Raw genomic sequence first — 27,101 nt, forward strand, 5'->3', positions numbered from 1 at the left:
TGCAATTAAATCCTGCAAGACAGGTAGGCACAAGGGTGAAGCTATAGCTCAAGGTGAAGAGAGGCTGGCTGAGTCAACATTCAGAGATTTTTGAGGTGTCTTGATGAAACACAAAAGCAATCTGCATTTCACGGTAAACTCCACATTTATTTCAATGGATGGTCCCTGGTCATATCAACCAGGTTGATATGAACGGGTATCCTGCATGTTACTGGATAGCGTGAGTGAGTCAGCACCTGTCCAGCACTCTCGCTGCCTTCGAAAAGGACAGCCCAGCCAACTGGTGGGTAAGCTGAACCAAATAGTAAAACTGAACTGTAGCATGCTGGACACTGCATGTGCATTCCAGCAAAGACAATCATTCCTCTGCATCAGCGTGGTCAGGCTGCAAATCACAAGTAAGACCTGAGTTCAAATTGCATTAAGAGTTTTGGATGATTGCAGTGAAGGTGTCTCAAGTCTATTTTGGGTCAGTGAGCTAAATCATCTTCAGCTTTCAGTGTGATAGGATCTGGCAGTAATTGAGAGAGGTAAAACTGTAAGTCAAATAGTCAAAGGTTTGGTCTGGTGCCTCCTTCAGTGCATTGGTATTTCAGAGAGGACTCTCAGGGAATCACATCAACTTTGTGTTTTTTTCTTTTTTTTTCAATAATCATTTGAATTTGTTGTTACTGTGTATCAGATTCTGTTAGAGCTGTGCTAAAGGTCGTCAAGTCCAAATGTATTTATTCATCGTATTTAAGAACTTTGCTGACAGCTCGTTAGCTTGGGTCCTGTTCTGTCAGGACAGGATCGTCTGGCACGTCACATAATGGGATGTTATCCTGCGAGTGCAAACCTGAACTTACCAACAAGAGAGCTGCTGTTCCTGAAGCCAGTTTGCATGAGAAAGAAGCTCATCCATCCTCTTGTTTTACTTTCCTGAGTTTCTCTGCAGAGAAACCCAGACAGTCAGCCCGGAGTGGTTTACCAGTTAGTAACACTGTGGTAACATTGCAGCAGTATACCTGGGGCTCATTCCAAGAGGGGCAAGGAGGTTTGCTCCAACCGTCAATTCATTACTCAAACACGCTTTAAAATGATACCAGTGTTATTTGTTTAGAAAGTCATCAAAACTGGGCTTTTTTTTTTTTTAACCGCTCATACACATCCTCACCATGTGTGTTACGCTGCACTGCAGCATCCTGCTGGTACTGTGTATGCAATGGATTTTGTACTGCAGCTCTGCCAGGGAGCCAGAGGATGGGTGTTAGTGTGGGCAGAGGATGGGTGGTAGTGTGGGCAGAGGATGGGTGTTACTGTGGGCAGAGGATGGGTGTTACTGTGGGCAGAGGATGGGTGTTACTGTGGGCAGAGGATGGGTGTTAGTGTGGGCAGAGGATGGGTGTTACTGTGGGCAGAGGATGGGTGTTACTGTGGGCAGAGGATGTGTATTATTGTGGGCAGAGGATGGGTGTTACTGTGGGCAAAGGATGTGTATTACTGTGGGCAGAGGATGGGTGTTACTGTGGGCAAAGGATGTGTATTACTGTGGGCAGAGGATGGGTGTTACTGTGGGCAGAGGATGGGTGTTACTGTGGGCAGAGGATGGGTGTTACTGTGGGCAGAGGATGGGTGTTATTGTGGGCAGAGGATGGGTGTTAGTGTGGGCAGAGGATGGGTGGTAGTGTGGGCAGAGGATGTGTATTATTGTGGGCAGAGGATGGGTATTACTGTGGGCAGAGGATGGGTGTTACTGTGGGCAGAGGATGGGTGTTACTGTGGGCAGAGGATGGGTGTTACTGTGGGCAGAGGATGGGTGTTACTGTGGGCAGAGGATGGGTGTTACTGTGGGCAGAGGATGGGTGTTACTATGGGCAGAGGATGGGTGTTACTGTGGGCAGAGGATGGATGTTAGTGTGGGCAGAGGATGGGTGTTAGTGTGGGCAGAGGATGGGTGTTACTTTGGGCAGAGGATGGGTGTTACTGTGGGCAGAGGATGGGTGTTACTGTGGGCAGAGGATGGGTGTTAGTGTGGGCAGGGGATAGAGGTTACTGTGTGCACTGGTGCTCAGCAGTGTCTGGCAGACACAAGGCTGCAGGGTCACCAAGGGCTTTATTTACATTCACACTGAGTCTCTGTAACTTGTTAACAGCTTTGTCTGGCTCCAGACAAACTGACAGCAACAACAACGGCAGAAAAACAACTTGAGATGATGCAAAGTATGAAGACAGTTTTGCTGCCCCACTGAGCTGGTGAAGGAGCCCTTTGTCGGGCTGTGTGAAATATGCTTTCTGAACAGAACAATGCAAGGATTATGTTGGATGTTAGCAAGAGAGCTCTGGAAGGGCAGCCTGTAACCAAGAAGGATGGAAAGCATAGGGGTGTATCATTTCAATGGTGTATCATAATAATACATTTAAGAACCTGTTATATGCTTGTTCTCTATCATAAATCAGTTTTGCTGTTTCAATGTATATACTGTATAATTTTTTTTGTTTTGTTTTAACCAGGCTAACTGACTAATGTACAGGGTGATTGGAAAGTAAGTTCCTCACATCAATGATATGATGCATTAGATCATAAACTCACTTTCTTATCACCCTGTACATTTTTCAACCTTGAGGGCTGATTCGGAAAAGACTCCTGAAAAAATTCTGGTAGTGTCAAAAATGTTGTTATTTAAGGAAAACAGTGGAAAAAAAAATACTGTCACATACTAATAAAAACTAAATAATCATTTGACATCAGGTATGATTTGGCACACTAGTACAGTGTACACATGATAATGTGATATGCAGATATGATGGGCATCACATATGGATGATACCAGAGCATTTTGTCCTATTCCTCGCACACATATCCGTGTCTGTCATGCAGCCGTTGGATAGAAGTGTTATTTGAGGTCACCATGGTCAATGCTTTGCACTGATCCTTGTCCGAATTCCGAACAGGAACTCAGTGTTCTGGCTCTGGCTCTGGCTCTGTTCGTGGTTTATTATGCCTAATTAGCTACAATTTTATGCCTGCATTGTGGCGAGCGCCCTGGGGCACGAGACAATCCAGCTCTCAGTTCTGTTCCTCTGGGCTGCATACATTCCTTGAACTGGGCACAGCATCAATGAAAGCCCTGGACCAGTGCATGTCTTCCAATTTTCTGAGGCAACACAATCCAGATTTGGTTGTTGAAGTCACTTGCTGGAGCTGCCGTTCCAAACCGGTGCATTTCAAAGCATTCCCTTCATACCATACTAAAAATACACAAGGGTTAATGTGAATGACCAGAATTCCTGCTCAGCGTTTGAAATGGAATGAGCTTCTTCTTTTTAATTCTGACAGCCCTGACCCTTCGACTTCTGTCCTGTGTGTTTTAATTGTGAAATAAGAGGTCTGATTGTATTGTAACATGGTTGAAGTTTGCGAGTCTTTCCTCTTCAGAGTATAAATCCATGCTTGTTATAATGGGAGCTGTATTAAATCTTATGGACGTGACTCATTAAAGGAATGTTCACCGCTGCCATATGCTTTCTCAAACAAGATGGACGTCACTGTTTGTGTCTGCATTTCACAGGGAGCAATGGGGAGAATGGCAGGAGCTGGGAAGATTGCTGAGTCAAACCCTCAGCACAGCAAGTGAGTTTTGCTTCAGTTTGTTTGGACGATAAAATGCGTTTACACCCTAAAAATAATGGCAGTATTCAGAGGGTGTGTAAAAATTTTAAAAAGGTGTTAATCTAGGCTTGGCTAGGCACTTACACACTGCATTAGCGAACTGCTTTTCACAGACACTTGTGAACAGAAACGGAATAACGCTAAATGTATGGCTAGATGTCACGCTCTTTCAGATAATATGATTTTAAGCAAATGGCACCACTTGCTGGTAACTGTGATAACGTACAGCTTTACAAGAAGTGCAGTAATATTCACAGAAAGTGGTGCCTAGGTGACCTTTGTTCCATCTGCTCATTTGTTTCAAAATGTTTATTGAAAAATACATACAAGTATTAAAAATTGAATGCATCAAGTCTAAACTTGTGTCTCCTCTCATCTCACACACGCACGCGCGCACGCACACGCACGCACGCGCACACGCTTGTTTTCTCTTTCTCCGTTTCTACAATAAGAAGTACAAAGTGTTCCGGAGACTGGTTGTGCTTCAGAGCAGGGCCCTCATGCAGGACTGACTGTAATGAAGGGAGATGGGGGCAGCTTCCCATAGTCAAATCAGAGGCTCATGTACTGGAATTGCTGCCGGTTGATGGGAGCTGGGCATCTTAGCTTTACTTTGTCTGGGAACCGCCACACTTCCAGAAGCATCTACACATAACCCTAATCCACCCTAAATCACAATGTTACCCCAAGCCTGTAACTTAATCCTAACTTTAAAGTCACTGTCAAATTGCGGGTGTTATTAAAAGCTAATTAAAGTGACAGTGCATTTCAGAGCTGCTCCACATTCACCAGATCAATGCACTGGGGTAACTTTCAGATGGTGTGAAAGCCTATGTACCCCAGAGAAAGAGCACCGGCTTCAGTACACTGCCTTTCCGGAGAAGCGATCAATAAGATGGGCAATTATGTATTTTGTGACGTTCTGCCAGTCGGAGACCTTTCACCCTTGGGGAACCAATAAAAGTGATGCTGAGTGTTTAAACAAGCATTTGTTTTAAAAAAGCTGGGCATTGTCTGCAAAAGGGTCCAGACAAGTGTTCTTAGGAAGAATAGAGCACTACTGGAAAGGCATTGACCGAAATTAGAGTCCAAGAAAAGTGCTGAGTTACCTGTTCACTGTCAGCTTGATAGAGGAACCCACTAGCGACAATAAGCTTTGATCAACAAAACTACATAAAGGTCAGGGAACCAACCCTTCCCAGTCTTTTGTTAACATTTCCTTTATTTTATTGTATTGGGGGGGGGGGGGTCCTGTCTATTTCAATAAACCCAAAAGTAAAATGATTTATAGATGAGGTATGGTTACAATGACAATCATTAAGTTTACATTTCAAAAAATCTATTCTGAATAACGAGTTTACATGCGAGCGGAAGTTAATTACACCATTGCTCAGCTGACAGCAGCTAGTTTTTACAAGGTGAGTGGTCTAAGATGAACTGCTGGTGTTGTGTTCTTAATGTATTAGTTATAGGAAGTGAAAACTAGACAGACCTTCTCAACCTGGTAGTTGTTGAAAGATATATGTAACATCAAAATTCAATGCAAACCTCTATATAGCATAAGAACATAAGAACATAAGAACATAAGAAAGTTTACAAACGAGAGGAAGCCATTCGGCCCATCTTGCTCGTTTGGTTGTTAGTAGCTTATTGATCCCAGAATCTCATCAAGCAACTTCTTGAAGGATCCCAGGGTGTCGCTTCAACAACATTACTGGGGAGTAACATAACAGAACATAACAGTCAGAGCGTGAGAGAAAGTGTGACATGTTGCTGCTGTTATCAAATAGACAACGAGTATTCCACAAACTATACGGAATACTGCTCCCTTTATTCAGTATATGACATTTAGATGAGTGGAATACTTATTCGGAATGCATTTAAACATAGTGATTGGTTGAAATATAACCACTGAATGCATGTTGCAGCAGTTTATAGCCATTACCCTGAAGTGTTTGTTCGGTGTGGGGACACTGTGAAATCAGTGGATGACATCTTTCAACAGTCAACAACAAATTGCAATATACATTGGGGTCCGTCACAATATAGATTGCTTTCCTGATTAGGTACAGCACATCTGTGTGAAACCTCACTACAATCAGGATTACCAGAGATTTCAAACAGGTTGTGTTTAGATTTTAACAGGTTTTTTAAGCAAAGCACTGTTCTGACTACATTGTGATCTGTGTAATAGCTTCTAATAATAATGATAATAGTAATAATAATAATAATAATAATAATAATAATAATAATAATAATAATAATAATAATAATAAATAACAGTCAGTATCATTTTGAAATAACTGTATGTCATCAGATGTAGTCAGCACACTGTCGTGTGAAGTCGATGTGACGAGTCTTGTTACGTAGTTATGTTTCAAATATGTTATATAATACAGTGTACACATGTATATATATATATATATATATATATATATACCCTTTATATATATTATATATATATATATATATATATATATATATATATATATATATATATATATAGAAGCCAGGGCTTACATAGCTCAATAACAGCTATAACAGACTGCCTCCATTAGGACCCTAGTTGGGTTTGGTCCCATGACCCTGTCTCTCCCATCATAGTGCACAAACACAGTGTCCACAGCTCCGCTCCCTACAGCGAGTCTAACAGCACTCCTTGCGTGGTGCTGTTGGCAATGTTGGCTCTCTCTGGCCCCATCTGCTGGTTGATGTTGATCATGCAGATGAGCAGGAGGAACACCACCATCAGATGATCCACGGCCCCCAGGACCCCGCACAGCGGCTCTGGAAAGACGCCGAGCAGGGAGGAGAGTGACACGACGGCCCCGCAGCAGCACACCGCAATCCTCAGGCAGAAGATCCACACCAGCCCGCCCATGGTGAACTGCCCCCTCAGGGCCAGGCTGAGGAACAGAGGCATGTCGTAGAGGTAATCCGCAACCTGCACAGAACCAGAGGGCAGCGCAGTGAGCCCAGGCGGGCCTGGAGACTGATCCCCGCACGACTCCGCGCTATTTCACAGTCTCAAGCACTGCAGACCTGTGGATAGGTCTAGGGAAGATTACTCCACTGAAATCTGCAGAGTAGTATAGGAAAGACAACTTCCCACAAATCAGCAGACCAGAGTGCTGATATCATAGATTAATATGTAGAGTGCTCCCCTTTTTATTTTACTGTCTGTCTCTGTCTCAAAAAATCATTACGTTTTGAAAACATTGAATTGGTGAAGGGCCGTTATACAGGACTTGTCATTTACTGTTAACACGGCCTCACCATGAAGTAACTCAATTTGTGTCTTATCGAATTGTGAGATAACAAGGGAACACTGTAAGTTTACAAGCTGGAATCAATCCCACATGGGTGTGGTGAATATCAACGTGCATCTTACAGCAACCTACAATTATTTATATATATATATATATATATAGGGAGGGGGTGGGTGTGGGGGTGGGACCCACACAGGTGGTCCGTCCATGTCAGTGTGCACCCCGTAAGTCTCTTCGCGATTACATTGTACTCTACACATGGTTCTAAGGACGGACGATGCAACTTGAGACCAAAGAGTTTCACAACTATAGAGGAACCTGGTTTTCATGAAAGAGGTTGCACAGAATACTCACCTGAATAAAGGAAACAGGGTTATGATGCACTGTATCCTTTAGCACTGGACCAACACTATCGGAACTCCATATGTACTCTATGAATATATCTCACGTGTAAGCTCAGAGCAATTCCAGGTTTCATTTTAATTCACTTACTTGTTGTCTGCAGAGAGGGCAGCTGATCGCTCCAAGCCACGAGCCATGCCTCCAGTATTCAATTAAACAGGGAGCTGAAAGGAGAATCGCTCTTTGAATATGATGTTGCTTAATCTAATATTCAGGATTGTTTTATACCAGTTGAGGAGCCATTGTCAGGTTAGACCACACAGGCATGAGCCTGTAAGACAGGGTAGGGTGTAGACGCCCCCCGGAGGCAAGGGAACATATTACAGATTAGGGTTGTTTTTTTTTTTTTTTTCTGTATGTTCAGTCTTGATTATTTATTGTACTGAAAATGTATAACGCAATACTCAGCAGTAGGCTCAGAGCCACTGCTACCGAGATCAGATATCTACTAATGCACAAATATCTGCTAATGCACAAATATCTACTAATGCACAAATATCTACTAATGCACTAAATGTTGTTGGAACGTTAACAGTACAGTTGTCTATTTAAGGTAGCGCTGGCTGCCGGTTAGGTACCTTGCACTGTATATTGTAAATTGTACTCTGTACAGAGGGCATCATCCATATTTCTGCATGTTGAAATATTGCCGCACTACCTAATGAGAACAGAACTACACAACAATGTAAACATTCATTGCAATTAAGAGCTGTAAGGACTGGCTGACACCTCCCCATTGACCTGCATTATCTTGCTCCAGAGCTCTTATCTCTTTGTGGCTGATTAGCACTCATCTCTGTGTCCTGGTAACCTGCACACCCTTACAGCGTGGATCTGCATTGACATCAGCCAACATGTAGTCCAGGAAATTCACATGTCACACAGACAGGTTTGTTGCTTTAAAAATGGGCCACATTCAGTAAAAGAATAACAGCAGCTTTCACCCAGTGCATCAGGAAGTAGGTCATAGTTAATCATACATTCACCATAACACTAGAAAGCAGCAGGAGAGTGGTGTGTATGTGTTATAAAACAGTGCTGGTCACAGAGAAGCAGTTATAATGCAGGGATCTCTTAACTATGAGCAGGATATTTACACCAATTGCTATTCAAAAACAGATGACAAACAACTTGTCTACTTGCAAGACCATAACTGAAATGTCTGGGTTATTTAGTTTCAATGAAATGGTTTTGTTCCTTTTGTGATAACACTGCTCTAATGCCGATTTGGGGAGAAGGGCTTTGTGAATCTAGGTTCTCTGTAATAGAAGATGAGCCTACCGCAGAAGAGGTGTCCGCAGTTCGTTTCCACGGGGAAGGTGGCTGTCTGCAGGCACACGGGGCAGTGGGAGTCATTGTGGAAACACAGCCTGCTTTGTGCATGTGATTCCTAACCAAAGCAAAACAAGTACAAAACGGATGAAAGTGCATGTCAATGCATTGAATGCACTCCCCTATGCATATGATTTCACTAATTTTCGTTCCTGGGTAGTAACTGTTATTTCCTAATTGCTTATGCCTCAAAAGTATAGAAAATGGCTATTATTCCCCATAAACTTTGCTTTTGTGACCAGGACAGTGATAGTTCAACATATCACTATTTCCAATGGGAAAATGGGAAAATGTGTGTCTTTTCGTTCACATAAAGTCAGAAAAAAACAACATATGAATCTAAATTAACATGTATTTATACTAAAGTAATACAAAGATGACTACAAAAGATTTAGAAGTGAGTAGTTTTTTGAGATTTACAATTATACTGTAAATACAGTATATATTAAGACTATATTAATCCCCCAGAGGTGCATTACTGACCCCCTTATTAAGATCTGCCACTCTTTCAATTCATTTAAACAGACACCTTCCAGAGTTATAGTGGTGAGTGGGTATGCATATGTTCTAGCCCCCATTCTTTGCATCATTTCTTTACTGTTGAAGTAAAATGATATCTAGAGTATACTGTCATTGTACAGCTGATTTACAATGTTTAATCATTAGGGAGCTGATCTTACAGTGCCTTAAACACAGTAAACCTTCACACTACAAGCTACCTGAGCACTAGAAACTCTGATTATATACCCTGCAACTTAACTTCATCCAATGAACACAGAGCACTGCTGGCAACCTACTGTAATACTTAACTGTACAACCTCACAATCTGTCAAAGTCTTGTGATTCTTAAACACACAGCAGACAGGCTCCTCACCCCTCCTGAGAAGGTTTTATTAGTGTGGTTTACCTTTCTCTTTATCAACCTGTCATCGTCATAAGAGGAGGCAAAGGCTCTACTCACTTTGTAATTAACAGGCAAGTAACAGCAGACGTCTCTCGGAAGGACCATGCTCAGGGTGCTTAGACTTTGCAATCCTGTGTGGTCGTTAATTAGGTCAAATCTGAAGATAAACACATAACATCATAAACAAATGCAATTCCAGTAAGCCGGTTGTTGACATATCAGCGCACTGACCCCTTGCAGGTAGTTGAGGTTCCTAGGGCATCAGGCAGAGCAAGATTTTTGGGTACTTCAAAATAAAATTATATTCAGACATGTTTTCCTCCTCATTTTGTATTTGTAAATAATATTGAAATACATTAAAAATCTCAAAGTTGCTCCTATCTCAGGAATTCTTGTACACAGAAGCATGACTGGAGGATGTGGTGACATTGACCTAAGGTCAAAGGTCACATGGCAAACCATGCATAGGTACCAAGAGCTATTCTGAATTGACACATTGTCCTAGGTCTAGGGTACCCCTAAACAAGTTACTTTGTTTTAAAAGGTCAATGTCACTGTTAACCCTTTATTTGCAGATACGTGAAGGGACCACAATTCTAGGATTCTAGCACTGCAGCTGACACACCCTAGGGGCTGCTTCTGACCACTGAGACGATGATCAATGCAGCAGCACTGCCATCATGTGTGTGAGATTCAGTGTTTATTCTCTCATTCTTAGTCCTGTTCACTGTTAACACACTAGCCTTTCATCCCTGGACATGAGAGCAAATACAGCTTTACAAATGGTGATGGTGTCAACTCTGCATGACAAAACCAGCACACAATGTGGGTACAGCACTCAACCTCCACAAGATGGGCCAGGCGGATGTGCTGTGCTACCTCTGCTCTCTGCATGGACGGGGGTAATAATAATAATAAAATGGTACAGTATTAGATATAAACAGGTCATTATCAAAAGCATGGTATGTTACAATTGCATAATAAAACTACTGTGCCACTGCTAACTTTAAACACACTGCAAGTGGTATTCAACACAGTATGAAAAAAAGAAACACTGTTTGCTGAAGGAAGAGTTTAATCAACACTTACCTTGTGCTCAGACCTGAGCAGTGAGTACCCATGAGGTGAAGAGTCTGTGTGAAGGGAGCGAAACTGAGTGGACACTCTTTCTGGAAAATGCTGCAAGGCAACGTCACTATACACAATGCATTGGACAAGTGCAGCAATCATTAACCACACTCCTGACTGCCAGAGGCTACTGCTAATGAGGAAACACATCATGATGAAACTTTGGTTATTCCCATTACAATCTGCCCAACCAGGCTGTTTTCTAAACTGTAATTTACAGTAATTAAATAAAAAAATAATTCTATGTATTTATTTATTTTGGTTTATGACTGACAGGCATGCCAGCTCAAAAGTTAACCTTGGCCTTGAAAGCTGAAGTCAGGAAATGTATTTGATGAAGCAATCATGTAATTACAGTTACACAATGAAATGTAATGTGGGTAAATGAGAGCCGCTTCCTGAAATGGAGGTCACTATAGCTACACTGTGCCCAGTAACCCAGGGGTGTATCTATAATCACATATTGAAGAGCAGTAGCTTTCAATGCCATTTATTTTCCTTCTCTTTTCATCATGTTTGCAATCATTGGGAGCGGTTCCAATATATTATTCACTTTGTTCTCTACATTGGTCTTTATGTGGCTTTGAACTTGCCTAGCACTGACCTGCCCTTCCTCATTCCACCCAAACCATGTGACAGTTACCTCTGTTCCACTGTGTGTATAACCGAGCTGGGGCGGTTAGGGAGGAGCCTGATTGTTATTACACTGAAGTAATAGCCGACAAATAGCCAGTGGAAAACCACCCGTACTGTGGGAGTCCTAGGCCCTCGGAGGTACCAGTTGAAAAGGGGATAAATGTGACCTTTGGCCCAACTTACATAGAGAGGGTAAGGAGGTGGGACCAGCAAAGTTGAAATGCCATTTTGTCACCTGGTTTGATTGGAATCCAGAGGTCAGTTCAGTCCTAGGCAGTTAGAATTCTCCAGACAGGCTCACAGCAAGTTCAGAGCACAGCACAGAGCAGGAGTGATATGCTTCCCCCTCCTCAGATCCTCACAATCAGCTTTGAGGAGTTGTTCTGTTTTAAAAGCAAGTTTTATTAAACTAGACCAAAGAACCATGAGGTTGCATGACCAGCAAATACAAATCTGCATTGAAATCATGCAATATCCACTTTTTTTTGTTTGTTTTGTTTACCTTACATTTTAAAAATAGAAAGCACTCAAGGCCGCATTGCCTCTACGTTATGTACACAGAATTTCTTTGTGGAAGAGAGGTCACAAAACTTTATATTTCTACCTTTCCCTTGTCCTGATCTGCTCTGCCAAGTGTTAGCCAAACTCAGTTCACTTTGTTTGTATTTACAGGGATTCTTCAATTGAAAAGAAAAAAATGCATGTATGTTCTTACTTTTTAATACAATTGAAATTTAGCTTTAAACTGTTAACTGACAAATGGATTTTTCTTTGGAAAAAATCACAACACAAGCTGCATTTATGTCATTGGATACATTATAAATCAATAATAAATTCTTCTTGGCTGCAAACTGCAGCGTCCTATTTTGAGGGCAGTGAAATGTTTTCTATAACTTCAGAATTAATAGGTACATTTAGACTTAGCTTTTGTGGTTGACAAAATTAGAGTAAGTTAGCATAATAGTTAAAGAGCACATTAATATAACAGACAGATGTCAGTTAAAAATTCTAATCTGTACTACCGCCGTCTGGACACCGCTATCTATACCGCTGCCCTGTGTGGCACTTCAACGGTTAAGTGTGTGAGCCCTACCTCCTAAACACGTAACACAAGTCACCTGGGCTACCTCTACCTATCGCCATGTAAAAGAATAGACAAGCCCCCAGTACTGCCTTATTGGTTTTAAAATAGGAATACTTGCGTCAATCTACACTAATGTCTATGCATTAGTATAGGGCAGCCAGATCACAATGCTCACGCACGTTTGCCCCTAACCAATCCGATTCCACTGGCTAGCCTACGCTAGTTGACTACCCTGTGCATTCACGTTAGGGCACTCAGTTATCTTATTCCCACACAAAACAGAGAAGGTTACGTAATTTTACACACACACTCTTCTCAGGTGAGGTCAACAGCGGTGTTGGGGGGGTTAAAATTGCTGTTGACAGGTGTAGAGGAGTCCCTGGACATAATGGAAGTAAATAAAACGGTGCTATGCGAGAGCCTTATTATTTGGGTAAGTGTAATAAGGTTATGAATTGGAATTGCTGTAAACGCGTATCTATGTGCAAACTGACATTGCGCTTGATGGTTGCCAGTTTACTTCGGTTTGTCAAGAATTCTCCTTCCGGTAGTTAGTACGACTGGACGGCCAGGTGATATCGGTTAGAATACATTACAGTTCAGATACAGGTAAAGAATACAGCCAAAATGTATTACCTAGATACTAGCATCGTCAATTAATCATTTGAATTGTTAATAAAACGTAGGCTGTATTCTCTTTGTGTGTTTTGAAGCTAATTGTTAAAGATCGAGATTAATAATAATAATAAAATAATTTTAAAATACGTGTGTGTTACTTTTGCTACTGACAAAAAACATGATTAGCTGTGCGTTGTTGCTGTGTGTAGGTCGTATAGTTCTCAAGGCGGCGGGTTTTTTTTGAGGGGGGGGCACTTTGACTGTGAAACTCCCTTTTTTCCAACCACCACATTACAGTCACTTCCTGTGCAGAAGATACGACTCTCACCTGACTTTCCCAGTCGCATTATTACTGGAGTCCACAGGGGAGTCATATACTATATACATCATATATTAGTTTAATGGTCTTCGGTTCTGAGTGTACATGTATGTGCTTTGAAGTGCTGAATCAGTAAAGGGTTCGTGAAATTAGTTAGGGCAGGGGGTGAAATACAGCATCACAGCCATTAAGGTAGCTTATTTAAAATGAATTGAAAAATCCATGACCAGTTCAACGATTCCCAGTCTGCCCTAACTCACTGGTTTATAATTTGTAGGTGGTTTGTAAATTCTAGGTCAGAAAGCACAGAGACCTTGACGTGCTGTCACTGTTAACTGCTCCAGTCCTGTTAGTACTGGATTCAAGGACACTGTATAAACAGTTCTTCATTTGATCTACAAGCTGATTGACATGCGGGTCTCATGCTCTTACCATGGGCTCATATGTATGCAGTTATTTGGGCCGCTACACCTTGTAATAGTTCAGCGTGTGACAATAACTTGATGGCCATTTAAAATGGCTCAAGTGATCTAGGTTTTATTTAAAATGCGATGGGTTTGTTTTTCAGATTACTTTCTTGTTTGCAGAAAGAGAGGTCGGATTTCAAGCTCAAGTAGGGCAATGAGCAGTTACTGTCAGCGTACATAAAGAGAATATCCTGTGCATACTTCCAGATTGTGTGTCAGCTTTGCATCTCCTCAGTTTCCAGATTCAGCAGCAAGCTTATTCTCATCCACAGCAGGAACCCCCATGCACTAGACGGCTTGTAGCATGGGCTGAGCCGTCACTAGGCAGTCCTCATTCAGTTAGCTTCTGTGCATCTTGCTATATTCAGATATTAAATTGTAGCAGCCTCTACCATTCAAGCTGCCGTGGCAGATTGTTTCTTAGCTGAGCTGTGTTGCTGGTGTCTAAAAAGAGTCCCAAATGTGTAAGCAAGTAAACAATATAAACAAACAAACAAAAACTTGAAAGGGAAATGCATGTATGAGCCTGTATATCAGCATGTCAGACGTCATCGCTTGTGTTTGCTTTCAGTTTAAGGACGGTCCTGTTTCAGGAGGTCAGTACTGTGTATCCCAGTCTCAGGTTTCTGGTTGCCAGGCTGTCTCCTTTTTTTCTTAGAATGGTAGTATCAAATGTGATCACAGTAAGCTTTAATATGGTAATCTCAACCAAGCACAACTCAGCTGTTTAGTATTATTGGATAATAACAGTAGGACTGGAGGAAGCACATGTGTAAACAGTTTGCACCATCTCTATACTCCAGTGGACAGCTGGATGGGCATTGTGATTCCAGTTTGCTTTTGAGAAACTAATGCCAGCAGTAGGCTGGGTTACTTTGCTATAGCCTACAAGGAGTGTTTGAAAGTGCAGTTCGGGGATGGAAGTTAGAAGCTCATTGCATAGTCGTTAATAGGCATTCCTGGATATTTCTGTGAACTGACTTGGGCCCCCTGAGCTTTCCCTGTCTGTGGTTTACCAAATTCAGCTCTTCTGTAACCAATTCTACATTTTTACAAGGATGAACTTTTGTAACTGTGCTTCTCGTTCCTTTTTCTAGTTACAGACCTTCAACACCCCTTCGCCATGTAAGACTGTACATGATCTCACCAGTGGAGTGGCAATGGCACAGGCTCTTCATCAAATGTAAGCTCCCTCCATATGTTTTATATACAGTATGAGTGCAGGGGTGGAAATAAGACTCTTGTTGCATAGCACTCTCACCATTCCAGTTTTTACTGTTAGTTTGATTAGCCACAGTGTGCAGTATTTGGAACAAGCTCCGGTGTGTCCTATTAAACTCACAGTAAGACCAGAAATGGATCAAACAGCTGTGCAGTGGGTCTTATTTCCAACCCAGTATAGTGAGTTCTATATACAGGGTGATATGGTAAACTTACTTTATAATCACCCTGTGTGTGTGTGTCTATATATATATATATATATAATTTCTGTTGCATTCCGTGTCAATTTCAACTTTCACAGAGACCCCTCCTGGTTTAATGAAGCATGGCTGAGTCGTGTTAAACAGGATGTTGGTGACAACTGGAGACTGAAGGTAGGGCTTCAAATATGATCTTTACACACTCAGAAATGCTTTCACAAACACACAATTACCCATCGAAAGCACTGAAGATCTACGGACGGCTTCCGTTCTCGCTGACAAGGCTGTCGGCTCTTTTTACCCGCCGAACATAAGCAACAAATGTACAGCATCCAAAAATCTGAGCCCGGCTAGTCTCTGCTAAAAGAAGCATCTTTCTGTTGTATTATTATTGTATTCACTTATGTCATTGAGGAGGTCAAAAAATTCAGCCAGGCTGAGGTATACACTGTTGACTAGGTTATTAATACTGACCCTGGTAAAATAATAATAATAAAAAAATTCTAATAATAATAACTGTAGCATCTCCACTGTGGTTAAGCCCCCTGAACTGTGAGCTCCAGAGAATGTCAGTGTTTGTCATTGAGGAAACTCTGCTCTGTGTTTGCTTAGGTGAACAACCTCAAGAAGGTCCTGCAGCTGATCGTGGACTATTACAACGAGGTAACCCCAGGGCCGCCTCTTTACTTTTAAACTTGTATTCTGGAATGCACTGGCACCTGTTGCATTATTGACCCTTTTAAATCCTTACACATTCAGATCATCCATCAGCTGTTCTGTTTCAGAGGTTCTTTTCAGATACCATGTCAGAGCTGTCTCCATACAGGTTCTGGCACAGCAGGTCTCGGATGTCCTCCTGCCCGATGTGAATCTGATAGCGGAACATGCACACCCTGTGCAACTAGGGATGCTCCTGCAACTCATCCTGGGCTGTGCCATCAAGTGTGAAAAGAAACACGGTGACTGCTTTTCCATTACTGTCTGTTCTGTCTCGTACTGCTCTGTATGTATTTTCCTTATGCTGGTTGGGATGTACTGCAGTGTAGGTGTGTCAGTATATGCAGATCCCCAGTCAGTCAGTCAATCCATTCGTCTGCATGTCTTTACATTTATTCCAGAGAAGTGCTTATTCAATTGATATGAAGGCATTCTGTATCTTATTGAGATTATCTGGGGGTAAGTAAAGCACTCTGTTAGCTGCATGTCAGGTGTAATGAGATGTTTAAACTCACACACAGATTTTGTTTTTCCAGAATACATTCAGATTATCATGACCTTGGAGGAATCAGTACAGCATGTTGTTATGACTGCAATTCAAGAGGTAATTGTAATGCTAAAGAGGGCTTCCATAATTATGTTGTTTTTTTAAAGCCTTGGTTATGTCAATTTAAGTCCATCTTTTTGCTGAAGTAACAGCAGGTGATTTAGCTTTTGTCTTAACTTTTAATACCACCTGTAATATACTACTATCAGTGTAGGACTGCACCAGCCTGCACTGTATTACCTTCTTCTCTGATCACTGGCATGCATTCTATCCAGTACCTGCCTCATACCGACAGGAGCTATAAACCTAATGTGTTTTTAGGGTAACACTGTGATTTACATTATATTAAAATAAGGAGGCATCCGACCCATTCGGTTGTTTCACAAGAAACCTCTTGTCTGTTTTTTAGCTGATGAGCAAAGAAACCACGTCTGCTTTTGGAACTGAAGTAACAGGGGATTTTGAACAGCAGGTAATAGTCTTGGGATTCAGTGGAGAAGCATACAGAGGATAGCAGTGTTGTGTTGTTGTGTGTGTTTTTTTTAATTTTTTAATTTCATTTAAACAACGCTGAGCTTACTGAGCCAGCCAGCCAGTTCACTGTGATGTCCAAGGGCTCACTGGTGCACAGTGTTCTGTGCTCTTTCCACCAGGCTGCCTGTACCCACCTCTGGCATCTGTAAATGACTCTTTGTAGTCTGATTGGCAATTGAGTAACAATGCCAAGAGCCAGGCTAGCTTTCACTGTTGCTGTTCTTCTGCTTCTGAGTTCTGGTTTTAATATATAACATTTGAGTCTCTATTCACATCTTAGAATGAACATGTCTGTTTTTATTAATAAAACACTTTTATTTTTATTCACAACAACAGTCAGGGAACTTGTCATGAATACCACTTCATTTTATTCATAAAAGCATTCTGTAAATAATGCGACAGTACGTGCAGCTGTCTAACCTGCTGTTAATGTCCCACAATGTTTCAGCTGAAGAAAGCTCTGGAGGAGCTGGCTGAAGCCTTAGCAGAGAAGGATGAGCTTGCTCAAAGGTGTCAGGAGTTAGACATCCAGGTGGGTTTGCTATAACATTTTAATTTACTGACAAGCACAAGTCCATTGTTATTACTGCACTATTTTCTGACAGTGAATGTCTGAGAGTACAGTATAATAAAACATTTAAAGAAAGGGTTGTTAGCACTACATACTCACGTTTAAAAAGTTTGAATTAAAAGGCAGACCTAGTTTAGAATACAGAAGCAAGTTTAGTACTTTCAAACTGATTTTGGTTTGATTCTATGCTATTTATAGCTTTCGGATTTCATGTGCTATTTTGGTGATCAGTGAATGTTTCTGAAATAAAATAGTTATTTTGTTAATTTTTTTAGACAGGGGTGATATGGGAATATCCATCAATAATATATTTTAGATTTGTAATTGTTTGTTAATTATACGTTGTTTTGCTGGGACTAATTTCGACAGATTATGTAAATTGACAAAATTGAAAAAAAAACATTTCCTGGAAGAGACAGAGGGTAAGTTTCCATACCAAAAAATGTAACTGCAGCATGAGAATTGTACCTAACAAACAATTAATCCCAGTACGCTATGAGGCCATCTAACATGTTTGGAGGGTGGAGGGGAGGGTTGCTAAATAACTAAAACCACGAGATCAAGTCTGTTCAGAAGATGTATGTCTCTGTATTGCTGTCCTTTGCTATATGCTCTAATGATACTTCCTAACCCCCCCCCTCCCCCTCACACACACACTCACACTCTCAACACAGTGGTGTTCTTTCTTTGTATAATGTTTCCCCTCCAAGGCAGTGTTCAAGCACATGACTTGTTGCATTGTCATGTAAGGCTTTATGTCAACTTCATTCAAAGCTGCTGAGGTTTCGAATTCCGAATTTAGGATTTTTACTTCTCATATTACATAGCAGTTCTATTTCTTTATAACCTGTAGTATAAAGTACATCTAATTAAACTTCCAATAAAACCCTAGAACTGCAGTACTGTATGCCAGGTTGCGTTTAGTCATCTTGGCATCTGCAGGTACCCACCTTTCTGCTCAGTGAAGGGATGCTTGAATAATGCAGTGTGTTCAGCAGTATTCCATTCCATTCCCTGCACCAATCCACCATCCCCGCACTGCCCCGCCCTGCCAATAACCAAAAATCAAACTGCATGACCAGACAGCCTTCATGTGCGTGTGCTATGATACTGTGGACCCATCCGCCTAGGTGACTGCACTACAGGAGGAAAGAAACAGCCTACTGGCCGAAAACGATGTTCTGGCTGACCGAGCAAACCAGCTGGACTCCTTCGATGACCCAGCTACACCATCGGGCAAGAAATACTGCCAGCTGCAGTTACAGTTTGAGCAGCTGCAGGAAGAAAACTTCAGGTGGGAGGGGTGAATCGTATCAATGTCGTTTATTTGTCTCTTGCAATTTTAGACTCGTACCACCTAGAATTCTCCATAGCATTTGTTATTCTTTAGCTGTCATTTTTGGGGTAGACCTAAGACCCCCAGTTCCACAGCCCGATGCATCATGCTTTTCCGTTTGTGATGCAGACTCGAAGCAGCGAAGGATGATTACCGAATCCACTGCGAGGAGCTGGAGAAACATCTGATCGAGGTGCAGCACCGCAATGATGAGCTGACGAGCCTGGCAGAGGAGTCCCGAGCCCTGAAGGACGAGCTTGACGTTCTGAGGTAAGGAGGCAGGGAGCGGAGGAAGGAACTCATCACGGGCTGCTCTAGATTGTGTGCTGCAGCATGCAAAGTGCAAGCACTGCACTGAAACAAGTCTGATGTTTTGCAAGAGAAACTTCTTAAGATTCCACACCCACTGGGAATTATGTTTGTAAAAGATGTAAAGAGTTTTATACAAAGTGGAATGCGCATTGAGCTTGATGTTTACTGCCAAAATAGTTACGTGGAGAAAGTAATTGATTTAAATGGATTAGTCTTTAACAGCTACAATTTGCTGTTGGTATCCAAGCAAAAGAAAAATCCATTATTAGAAATGTGTATGTGTTTGTGTGTGACAAAGAAAAGTAATTGATAAACAGATAACTCAAAATGTTAGTAATTGGCTACAAAGTTTCACACAGGCACAGAAACTACACACACACACACACACACACACACACATATATATATAGTGTGTGTGTGTGTATAGTTTCTGTGCCTCAGTACCTAATAGAATAAGAACATAAAATAAACCTGCTATATTCACAGATTATAAGAATGCTTAGGTGTGGGATAGTTATATCGAAGATTTTTGTTTGTTTCTGATTTAATTAATTAATTTAGTCTCTCTCTCTCTCTCTCTCTCTCTCTCTCTATATATATATATATTCATTCTATGTAAAGAATATGTATTTGATTTAACACAAAAAGATATACTCTGACTTTCACATTCTTAACTCTCATTGAATTACACTGTTTTATATCCAATGTCCACCTGATCCTAAGAAAAGATATCGCAGCAAACAGTATGCTGTACGTCTTGCATGTGGACTACCAAGGCTCACCCTACCCTTCTTTCTATCTGCCATTCCAGGAGCTGCTCTGACCGGGCAGTGAAACTGGAGGCGTCGGTGGAGGGTTACAGGAAGAAGCTGGAGGATTTGGCCGACCTGCGCAGGCAGGTGAAGTCTCTGGAGGATAAGAACTTGACGTATATGCAGAGCTCATTGAGCCTGGAGGAGGAGCTGAGGAAAGCCAACGCAGCGCGGGCACAGCTGGAGACGTACAAGAGACAGGTGGGGGTCAAACGCAGTATCATCCCAGATGGTTTTACTCCTGTGTGTCAACGATGACGTATGCTAACGAGGAAAGTTTTGTTTCTTCTAAAAGGTTCACGAACTACACAAGAAGCTCTCGGACGAATCAAGGCGGGCTGATAATTTGGCATTTGAAATGAAGCAGTTTGAAGAAAAGTATGACACTTTGCAGAAGGAGAAGGAGGTGTGGCTGAGTTTTAATAGTGAAATAATGTTTTGTTATGGTGTTTATTAGTGTTACAATGTCACATAGAGAGTCACATGAAGAACACAAAGTTGGTAACACATGTTATGAATAAATATTACTTTACTGCAAGCCATTTCCAGACACAAACAAAGTGCTGTAAAACCCTGATAAAAAGAAATCATTTTGTGATTTTCATGGTACCATCATTTTTCACCAACAGAGGCTGATCATTGAGCGAGATTCTCTTAAGGAAACAAACGAGGAGCTGAAATGTGCACAGGTGCAGCAACACCAGTTATTGCAAGCAGGTACAGTGTATCTCTGCATTCTATTGCAATATATACATAAGGGTATATGCTACAGGTGAGCAGAAAATGTGGATGTAAAATTCTCCTTAAAAGTTATAGCACAATAAAAATAAAATTTACATCAGGTACCACATTAAAAGGTGTGTTGAAAAGAAAAGACTCAATTATGCACGTGTTCCAGTGAATGCAAACAAAAAAATATATAAATATATAATTACCCACATCCAATGAATACTACACTGAAATTGACATTTCTAATTGAAGGCATAATTCCTGCTGGGAGTCCCAGTCATGACACCCTTGCAGCTGAGATTCTGCCTATCGAGTACAGGTAAGCGATTTTATACACAGATTTATCTGGTAGTGTATGGGGAGAGTTAGCTCTTCATTACCTGATAGGATGATTAGTTAACAAATAAATGGACTCCTATTTTAAAAAATGAGTTCATTCAAAAACTGGAGTAAACGTTTGGGAAATATGGCCCTTTGAGTCTCAACCTTTGTTATTAAATGAATTGGTTTTCTATTAGTAAGTCCCCGTGAAAGGATGTTTTCTGAAACTTGAATAAGGGATACTATTTAAAGGTCCTCTGTGCCTGTAGACCATTAATTCAACCCCTTTTCTTTTATATTGCTTTCCCTTTTCAGAGAGAAGTTCATTCGCCTGCAGCATGAGAACAAGATGCTGCGCCTGCAGCAGGAGGGCACTGAGAACGAGCGCATCGCAGCTCTGCAGGGGCAGCTCGAGGAAGCACACCGCAGGAGGAGCGAGCTGGAAACAGAGAACAGGTCACCTTACTACGAAGTGGGGGCTGTGTGGGATGCGCACGGATTTCCATTGAGAGTTGAAGCTGGTTCAAACTTAAGTCTTGAGACCGTGGTGTGACATGACCAGCAAGAGCTGTGCAAAATTTAACTCTGGCACCTGTCTGTCGTGAAATGTACCACTGGAGAGACTGTAAATGACCCTCGTGGACGGTTGCATGATTGAAGTGTGAACCAGCATTTACCTAGCTCTGTCTACTATTGCCAAAGAGTAGCAAGTTGAGGAGTCTTGTGATCTGCTCCATATAAAAGAGCTGGAATCTCTTGGGTGTGCACTGCATGTTATGGGATTATAGTTACAAACATTACAAAATCAAATCATATCACGGCCAGTTGTGCAATGTCTGGTGACTCACCTTCTTTGAAGGGTGAACAAGCTCTTTCTGTTTGCTGTTTTTAGGTTGAACCAGGAGCGGATCTATGAGCTGCAGCAGCAGGTAGAAGACCTCCAGAAAGCCCTGCAGGGACAAGGAGCTAAAACTGAGGATGTAGGTGAAGTATATGTACTGCATGGTAAAGTTCAAGGTCTTTTTGCAATTGTGCATTAGTAGGTTTACTTACTAATAAGACATGTTCTACCAATAAAATGGAAACATAACTTATAAAGGGAATTCTCTGTCTGTCTGTCTGTCCTAATTAGTTACTAAGATTAAAAGTATATCTTGTGTCAGTGGCCCTGGTGCTTGTTTAGTTTTTTCTATTTATCCCTCTTTAAGATTGCATACTGAAAAGGATTATTATGTCTTGTTTTATGCAGTCCAACCTGAAGAGGAAATTGGATGCCCATATGTGAGTAAAAATCGAATTGTACATGCTTTTAAAATAGTGCAGTGCATGAAAGAAGCTCCATGACTAAAACACTTCATTCAACTTTCTGTTTGTTAATAAAAAAGACGTGTGCGTGATCACTGGAGACTGCATTGAGCAAGGGTTGCTTTTAAAAATAAATCCCAGATTTCTAACTGTGTTAGTTGGTAGTTGGTAGATTTCCTACAGGATAATTAAAACCTCTTCACCCTCTCTCACTGAGATGAATTTGCTTCTTTTCAAGTCCTGCAAAGCTCTGTGTTTCCTCTGCTTGAGCACCAGCTGCAATGGGCTCCAAATGTACTAAGCAGCATGAATGGTGTCAGTGTCCAATTCTAAACATAAAACACTTGCCCTGGCTGCTGCTGTAGGACTACAATAAGCTTCCCAGTGAAACTCAGGACTTGGGACTAGATGACCTTGTGTTGTCATCATCCCAGAAGATCCCACTTAGGACCCAGGACACATCGGAAATAAAAATGAGTTTCAGCTGAGTGTTTGTGCTGACTGTGGCCACAGCACAAAAGCTGCTGCACTGTTGGCACTTCCATTTATATATATATATATATATATATATATATATATATATATATATATATATATATATACACATACAAAAAAACAGCTCCTGAATAGAATCTGAATTGGCATCACAACCCTAGAGCCAAAAGACAAAAGCGCTTACCAGCAATGTGAAAGAAAGCGGATATGTGCAGTGGAGAACGTTCACATTTTTTTTTTCTTTTCTTCTTCTTAGGGTACAACTGCACGAAGCAAAGGATGAGATAATGAAGAAAAAAGAACTTATTGAGGACCTTCAGCCAGAGATTGTGCAGAGCTGTAGGTTTCAGTCAAGCAAAGGAAAAAGCACATGTGGCTCTACCAGGTGTAATTGGAACAGATTACATAAATGAGGCAGCCTAAAACTGGAGAGCTTTGGGCTGATCCTGAATAACCCTTTAGTGATATAGCAGAATGACATCACGCTGTGCGATTGGATGAGGTGGAGGTGGGGGGTGCTGGGAACGCATTTGAATTCCTGACATGGGTCAGAACTGGGTATGTGCAAGCAAGTTCTTTTTATTACAAAGGAAACCGCCTCTCCAGTACAGCACTGCCCTATTCGGTACAAGATTAAATGGTTTCCCTGTGTTTTTCACCTAGCACTGAAGACTGACGAGCTGCTGGCCGCACTGCAGAAGAAAGATGAAGACATGCGAGCGATGGAGGACAGGTACAAAATGTACCTGGAGAAGGCTCGCAATGTAAGCACGGCTTTTAATAAGATTAACGTTCATGGCATTTGGAATAGAAAAGTGACTTACGAAAAGCATCTCGCTGGTTAAGCACCGGCAGATTTAACACTGGCACAGGATTGCATTTTTTTAACTGCCGTGTTGTAATAGCTTTTATTGTTTATTTTTTTCTGCTTCCAGTTGTAGTTGGTAATTTACTATAATAAATAAATAAAAGTACAACTTTTCAGACTGGCATACAAGTACATGCTGAGCAACATTTGTGTCTTTACCCAGGTAATACGAGCTCTTGATCCTAAGTTAAATCCAGCTTCGGCAGAGATCCAGTCCCTTAAGAACCAGCTGACGGAGAGAGAGAAGAGGATCCTCACCCTGGAGGTAATTCTCATTTTGTTTGCAGCCCCAATTGCATTGTATTGTTCTGTTCTGTTTCACAGCCCATGGTTGATCCAGGCTTGTTACATTTACAGATTGCCACGATGCTCAGATTGGTTGAAACTTCAAACACCATCTTCTGTTTCACCTTTCGGTGTAAAGCTTGTGAAGTGTGCCTGCTGAGTGCATCTCCAATATCTTGAAAGAATACCAAATTAGGGCTGCTCAGTGTCACAGACTTTATGAGAGAATCTGTAACTGAGGTGGTTGCCCGAACTGCTCTTGTACTGTATGTTCTTTGAAAATGGATTACCGTTTATTAGAGGCTGAAGCATAACTGTTTGATTCTCGTTCCATGCAGCGTGAATGTGAACAAGCGAAACTGCGAGAATATGAGGAGAAACTTGTAGTGACTGCTTGGTACAACAAGGTAGGATATAAATTGAATCATATATAAATAAAATTAAAAAATAAAACACCTAATGCATTAGAAAGTGATATACATCTAATATACATGGTACGGCTAGTATCCTAGACCCTAATTAGTTGTATTCTTGGACTGCCTTAGCTAAGTTAGCATTGTGTATTCCAATATCAGTACTAATCTTGGTCTGTAAAACCAGCTGTATATTACTACTGATACCATGGATACCACTTTTATTTTCCTCTCACAAAAATGGTGACTGAGAGTGGGGGGCCTTGAAGCAGTCGGGTGTGCGTTTTGTTTTTTAAAGCATTAGACAGACTGCTGAGGAAAACTGTCTGTTTGGCAGAGTGTGAACTTCCAGAAACTGGCAGCGGAGTCAAGACTGTCGGGGCGAGGGGGCAGTGGTACACCCGCGGGACAGTCCTTCTTAGCTCAGCAGCGGCAGGTCACCAACTCTAGGAGAGCCCTTTCCGTGATTGTGCCTGCAAACACCTCCAAGTAGGGCAGGCCTGGCCCGTGAAGCCCATCCACTTGGGTGCCCTTAAATACTTAAATCTCACGGGGACGGGACTGCATTTACTTCTCCTGCCTGTTCTGTTGTTTGCTTGTGAAAAAGAGCTTGACACTTCCTCCTCAAGTCCAGCCGTGGCCAGCATCAGGTATCTCTCAAGTCTGGTCTGTGTTGCTTGATATTTATTTCACATGACTCAATCCAGTGGCTGAGACAGTAACAGTGATGACCGTCTTTTCCTCTCTGCATCTTGTGATTATTAGACTATCGGGGGTTATGAGCTGGGCTTTTTATCTGCTTAAATGTTGATCAGTTAACGTAGAAGGTAAACGATGCAGGAAATCAAAATGTTATACAGAGTTTGTAGTAAAAAATATAAAAATAAACTCAAACCATATTCATTATAATCCTGTGTCCCATTTTCAAAAGTGAAAAAAAACAACAATATTAGATATATTTTTAAAAAGTTTTCTGCATTTATTAGGTTCCAAAAAGTTAATTATTTGTTTCTGCTATCTATTGATATAAATGATATTATATCAGCTAAGCTGAATAAAAGTCAGTTCAATAAAGATGGCTAAAAGAATGTTAAATAAGTAAAATAATTAATACATTTTAGTATCGTATACATTGAGTAAAGCTTAAATGTTATACAAAAATAAAAATGTTTGCTTTTCTACATTTTATATACAATTAAGTTTTCCTTCTTTTGTGTAAGTGAATTCAGGTATGTGATTTATTGTTATTTATTGCCTTTTGTTTTTATAGTTTACCACCTTATACTTTATATGTAAAATATGACCTAAACACACATTTCCTATAGCTTGTTAATGGCAGATCTGTACCGAAAAAAACAAGAAAAGATTTACCTTGCTGTTGCATTTTTCTTTTGAATAAAGCAGTGATTCAATAGCGAACCTAAATGTGTACCTTTCAAGCTCACCAGTGGGTGCTAGAGATCTCTTTATTGACAGTGAGACACTGGTCTGCAGTCTATAATAATATAGCAGTACTTTTTATAATACGTATGACAATGTATGTTCATTTCCTGTCAGAGTACTGTACACATTATCTTTAAAAAAAATACTCAAAATCACAGAATCACTGAATCACCAGCACCGTTTAAACAAATGGCAGCAAATAACAGTGAGCTTGCCGTTTCTACTGTGGAAAATCAAACCAAAAAGCCTGTTTGTTTCTTAAGCAGTGGCGTGTCTTTGCGTGTCTCAATCCTGGCTGTCCTGTCAAGTTAGCAATTATTTTATTTAGAACATATTCAAAGCATTTCAAGTGTCCTATAAGTTCATTTTGCCTTTGTTCTGAGGACTATTGAAAAGCCAGGAGTTGGAGAACAAGTTAATGCCACACACACACACACACACCCCTTTGTGTCGGTTGGTGCTCTGAAGAACCACCCTGTTTGCGTCACATTTACAGAAGGCTTCTAGAGGTGTTGCTGACTTTTCAGTACCACTGTTTACATAATAATACATTGACATTAAAGTTGACTGTGTATTAATTTGCTGATGCACCTTTCCTGCACGCTTCATTTGCAGTTCAGGTCTACCCATCTGACCTGTTGTGAGTGTGTGTGTTGTTTTGTTTGTTCTTTGCATATGAGAACTTTACATTTTATCTCTGTAAACAGTATTTCATACTAAATAAATAAATACCTAAATAAATAAAGAGATTATTAAATAAATAAATAAATAAAGTTTTTTAATTAATCCCAATAAATGCAGGTTTATTGCCGAGCCTTCCTGTTTCCTCTTGTCCATGTGGCTGGACGTAGGGATTAATACCTTTAGAAGCTTGATGATTCTGTAGTCTTCCTAGCACAGTCCAGTGGCTGGTTTCATTCGAAAAACAATTGCTTGCTGTTTTTTAAAAAAAAAAAAAAAAAGAAAAGAAATAATAATACAAATGTGTGTGTGTGTGAGGTTTATGCAGGGCTACAGACTCGATAAAGAAACTCCAATACTGTGAGTCTGGTGACATGCTTTTTTTTCTTCTTTTTTGTTTTAGTAAGGGAGAACGCTAAATGTCCTAAAATAAATGTGCATGAACTTGATGTCTTGTGTTATAGTTTTTTTTTTCGTCAGGATAAATTAGATAGCTGCAG

General features: G+C 41.0%; 2 protein-coding genes across 3 annotated transcripts; one reads left to right on the plus strand and one right to left on the minus strand.

The window, feature by feature from the left end:
- Positions 1-6,168: 6,168 nt before the first annotated feature.
- Positions 6,169-10,863, minus strand: LOC121330741 (E3 ubiquitin-protein ligase RNF170-like). The gene is made up of 6 exons (XM_041277460.1): positions 10,649-10,863; positions 9,617-9,716; positions 8,605-8,713; positions 7,414-7,487; positions 7,229-7,275; positions 6,169-6,666 (listed from the first exon to the last, which is right to left on the minus strand). Exons 1-6 carry the CDS (start codon positions 10,678-10,680, stop codon positions 6,288-6,290), a joined length of 741 nt encoding a protein of 246 aa, XP_041133394.1. The 5' UTR covers positions 10,681-10,863; the 3' UTR covers positions 6,169-6,287.
- A 1,780-nt stretch (positions 10,864-12,643) lies between these two features.
- LOC121330918 (protein Hook homolog 1-like) lies at positions 12,644-27,101 on the plus strand. 2 transcript variants are annotated; one of them, XM_041277894.1, is made up of 22 exons: positions 12,644-12,840; positions 14,909-14,994; positions 15,334-15,406; positions 15,845-15,895; positions 16,059-16,191; positions 16,486-16,553; positions 16,906-16,968; positions 17,479-17,562; positions 18,732-18,895; positions 19,067-19,207; positions 20,061-20,262; positions 20,357-20,467; positions 20,691-20,778; positions 21,043-21,109; positions 21,427-21,567; positions 22,004-22,091; positions 22,361-22,392; positions 23,168-23,250; positions 23,575-23,675; positions 23,943-24,044; positions 24,403-24,471; positions 24,815-27,101. In XM_041277894.1, exons 1-22 carry the CDS (start codon positions 12,796-12,798, stop codon positions 24,968-24,970), a joined length of 2,148 nt encoding a protein of 715 aa, XP_041133828.1. In that variant the 5' UTR covers positions 12,644-12,795; the 3' UTR covers positions 24,971-27,101. The 2 variants fall into 2 exon arrangements, with proteins under 2 accessions (XP_041133828.1, XP_041133829.1); XM_041277895.1 differs by having other exon boundaries at positions 12,662-12,726.

This window comes from Polyodon spathula, chromosome 18 (assembly GCF_017654505.1).
Source record: "Polyodon spathula isolate WHYD16114869_AA chromosome 18, ASM1765450v1, whole genome shotgun sequence".
NCBI classification, from domain to species: Eukaryota; Metazoa; Chordata; class Actinopteri; order Acipenseriformes; family Polyodontidae; genus Polyodon; species Polyodon spathula.

Bases quoted from the DNA above. Each gene is read 5' to 3' on its own strand.
- LOC121330918 (XM_041277894.1), top strand. From the start codon at position 12,796: ATGGAAGTAAATAAAACGGTGCTATGCGAGAGCCTTATTATTTGG. The intron at 15,896-16,058 runs GTAACCCCAGGG...GTCTCCATACAG, and splicing joins TCGTGGACTATTACAACGAG to GTTCTGGCACAGCAGGTCTC. The intron at 24,045-24,402 runs GTAATTCTCATT...CGTTCCATGCAG, and splicing joins AGAGGATCCTCACCCTGGAG to CGTGAATGTGAACAAGCGAA.
- LOC121330741 (XM_041277460.1), bottom strand. From the start codon at position 10,680: ATGGGTACTCACTGCTCAGGTCTGAGCACAAG. The intron at 9,717-10,648 runs GTAAGTGTTGAT...GTTTATCTTCAG, and splicing joins TGCTCAGGTCTGAGCACAAG to ATTTGACCTAATTAACGACC. The intron at 8,714-9,616 runs GTGAGTAGAGCC...TGCTTTGGTTAG, and splicing joins ACTTGCCTGTTAATTACAAA to GAATCACATGCACAAAGCAG.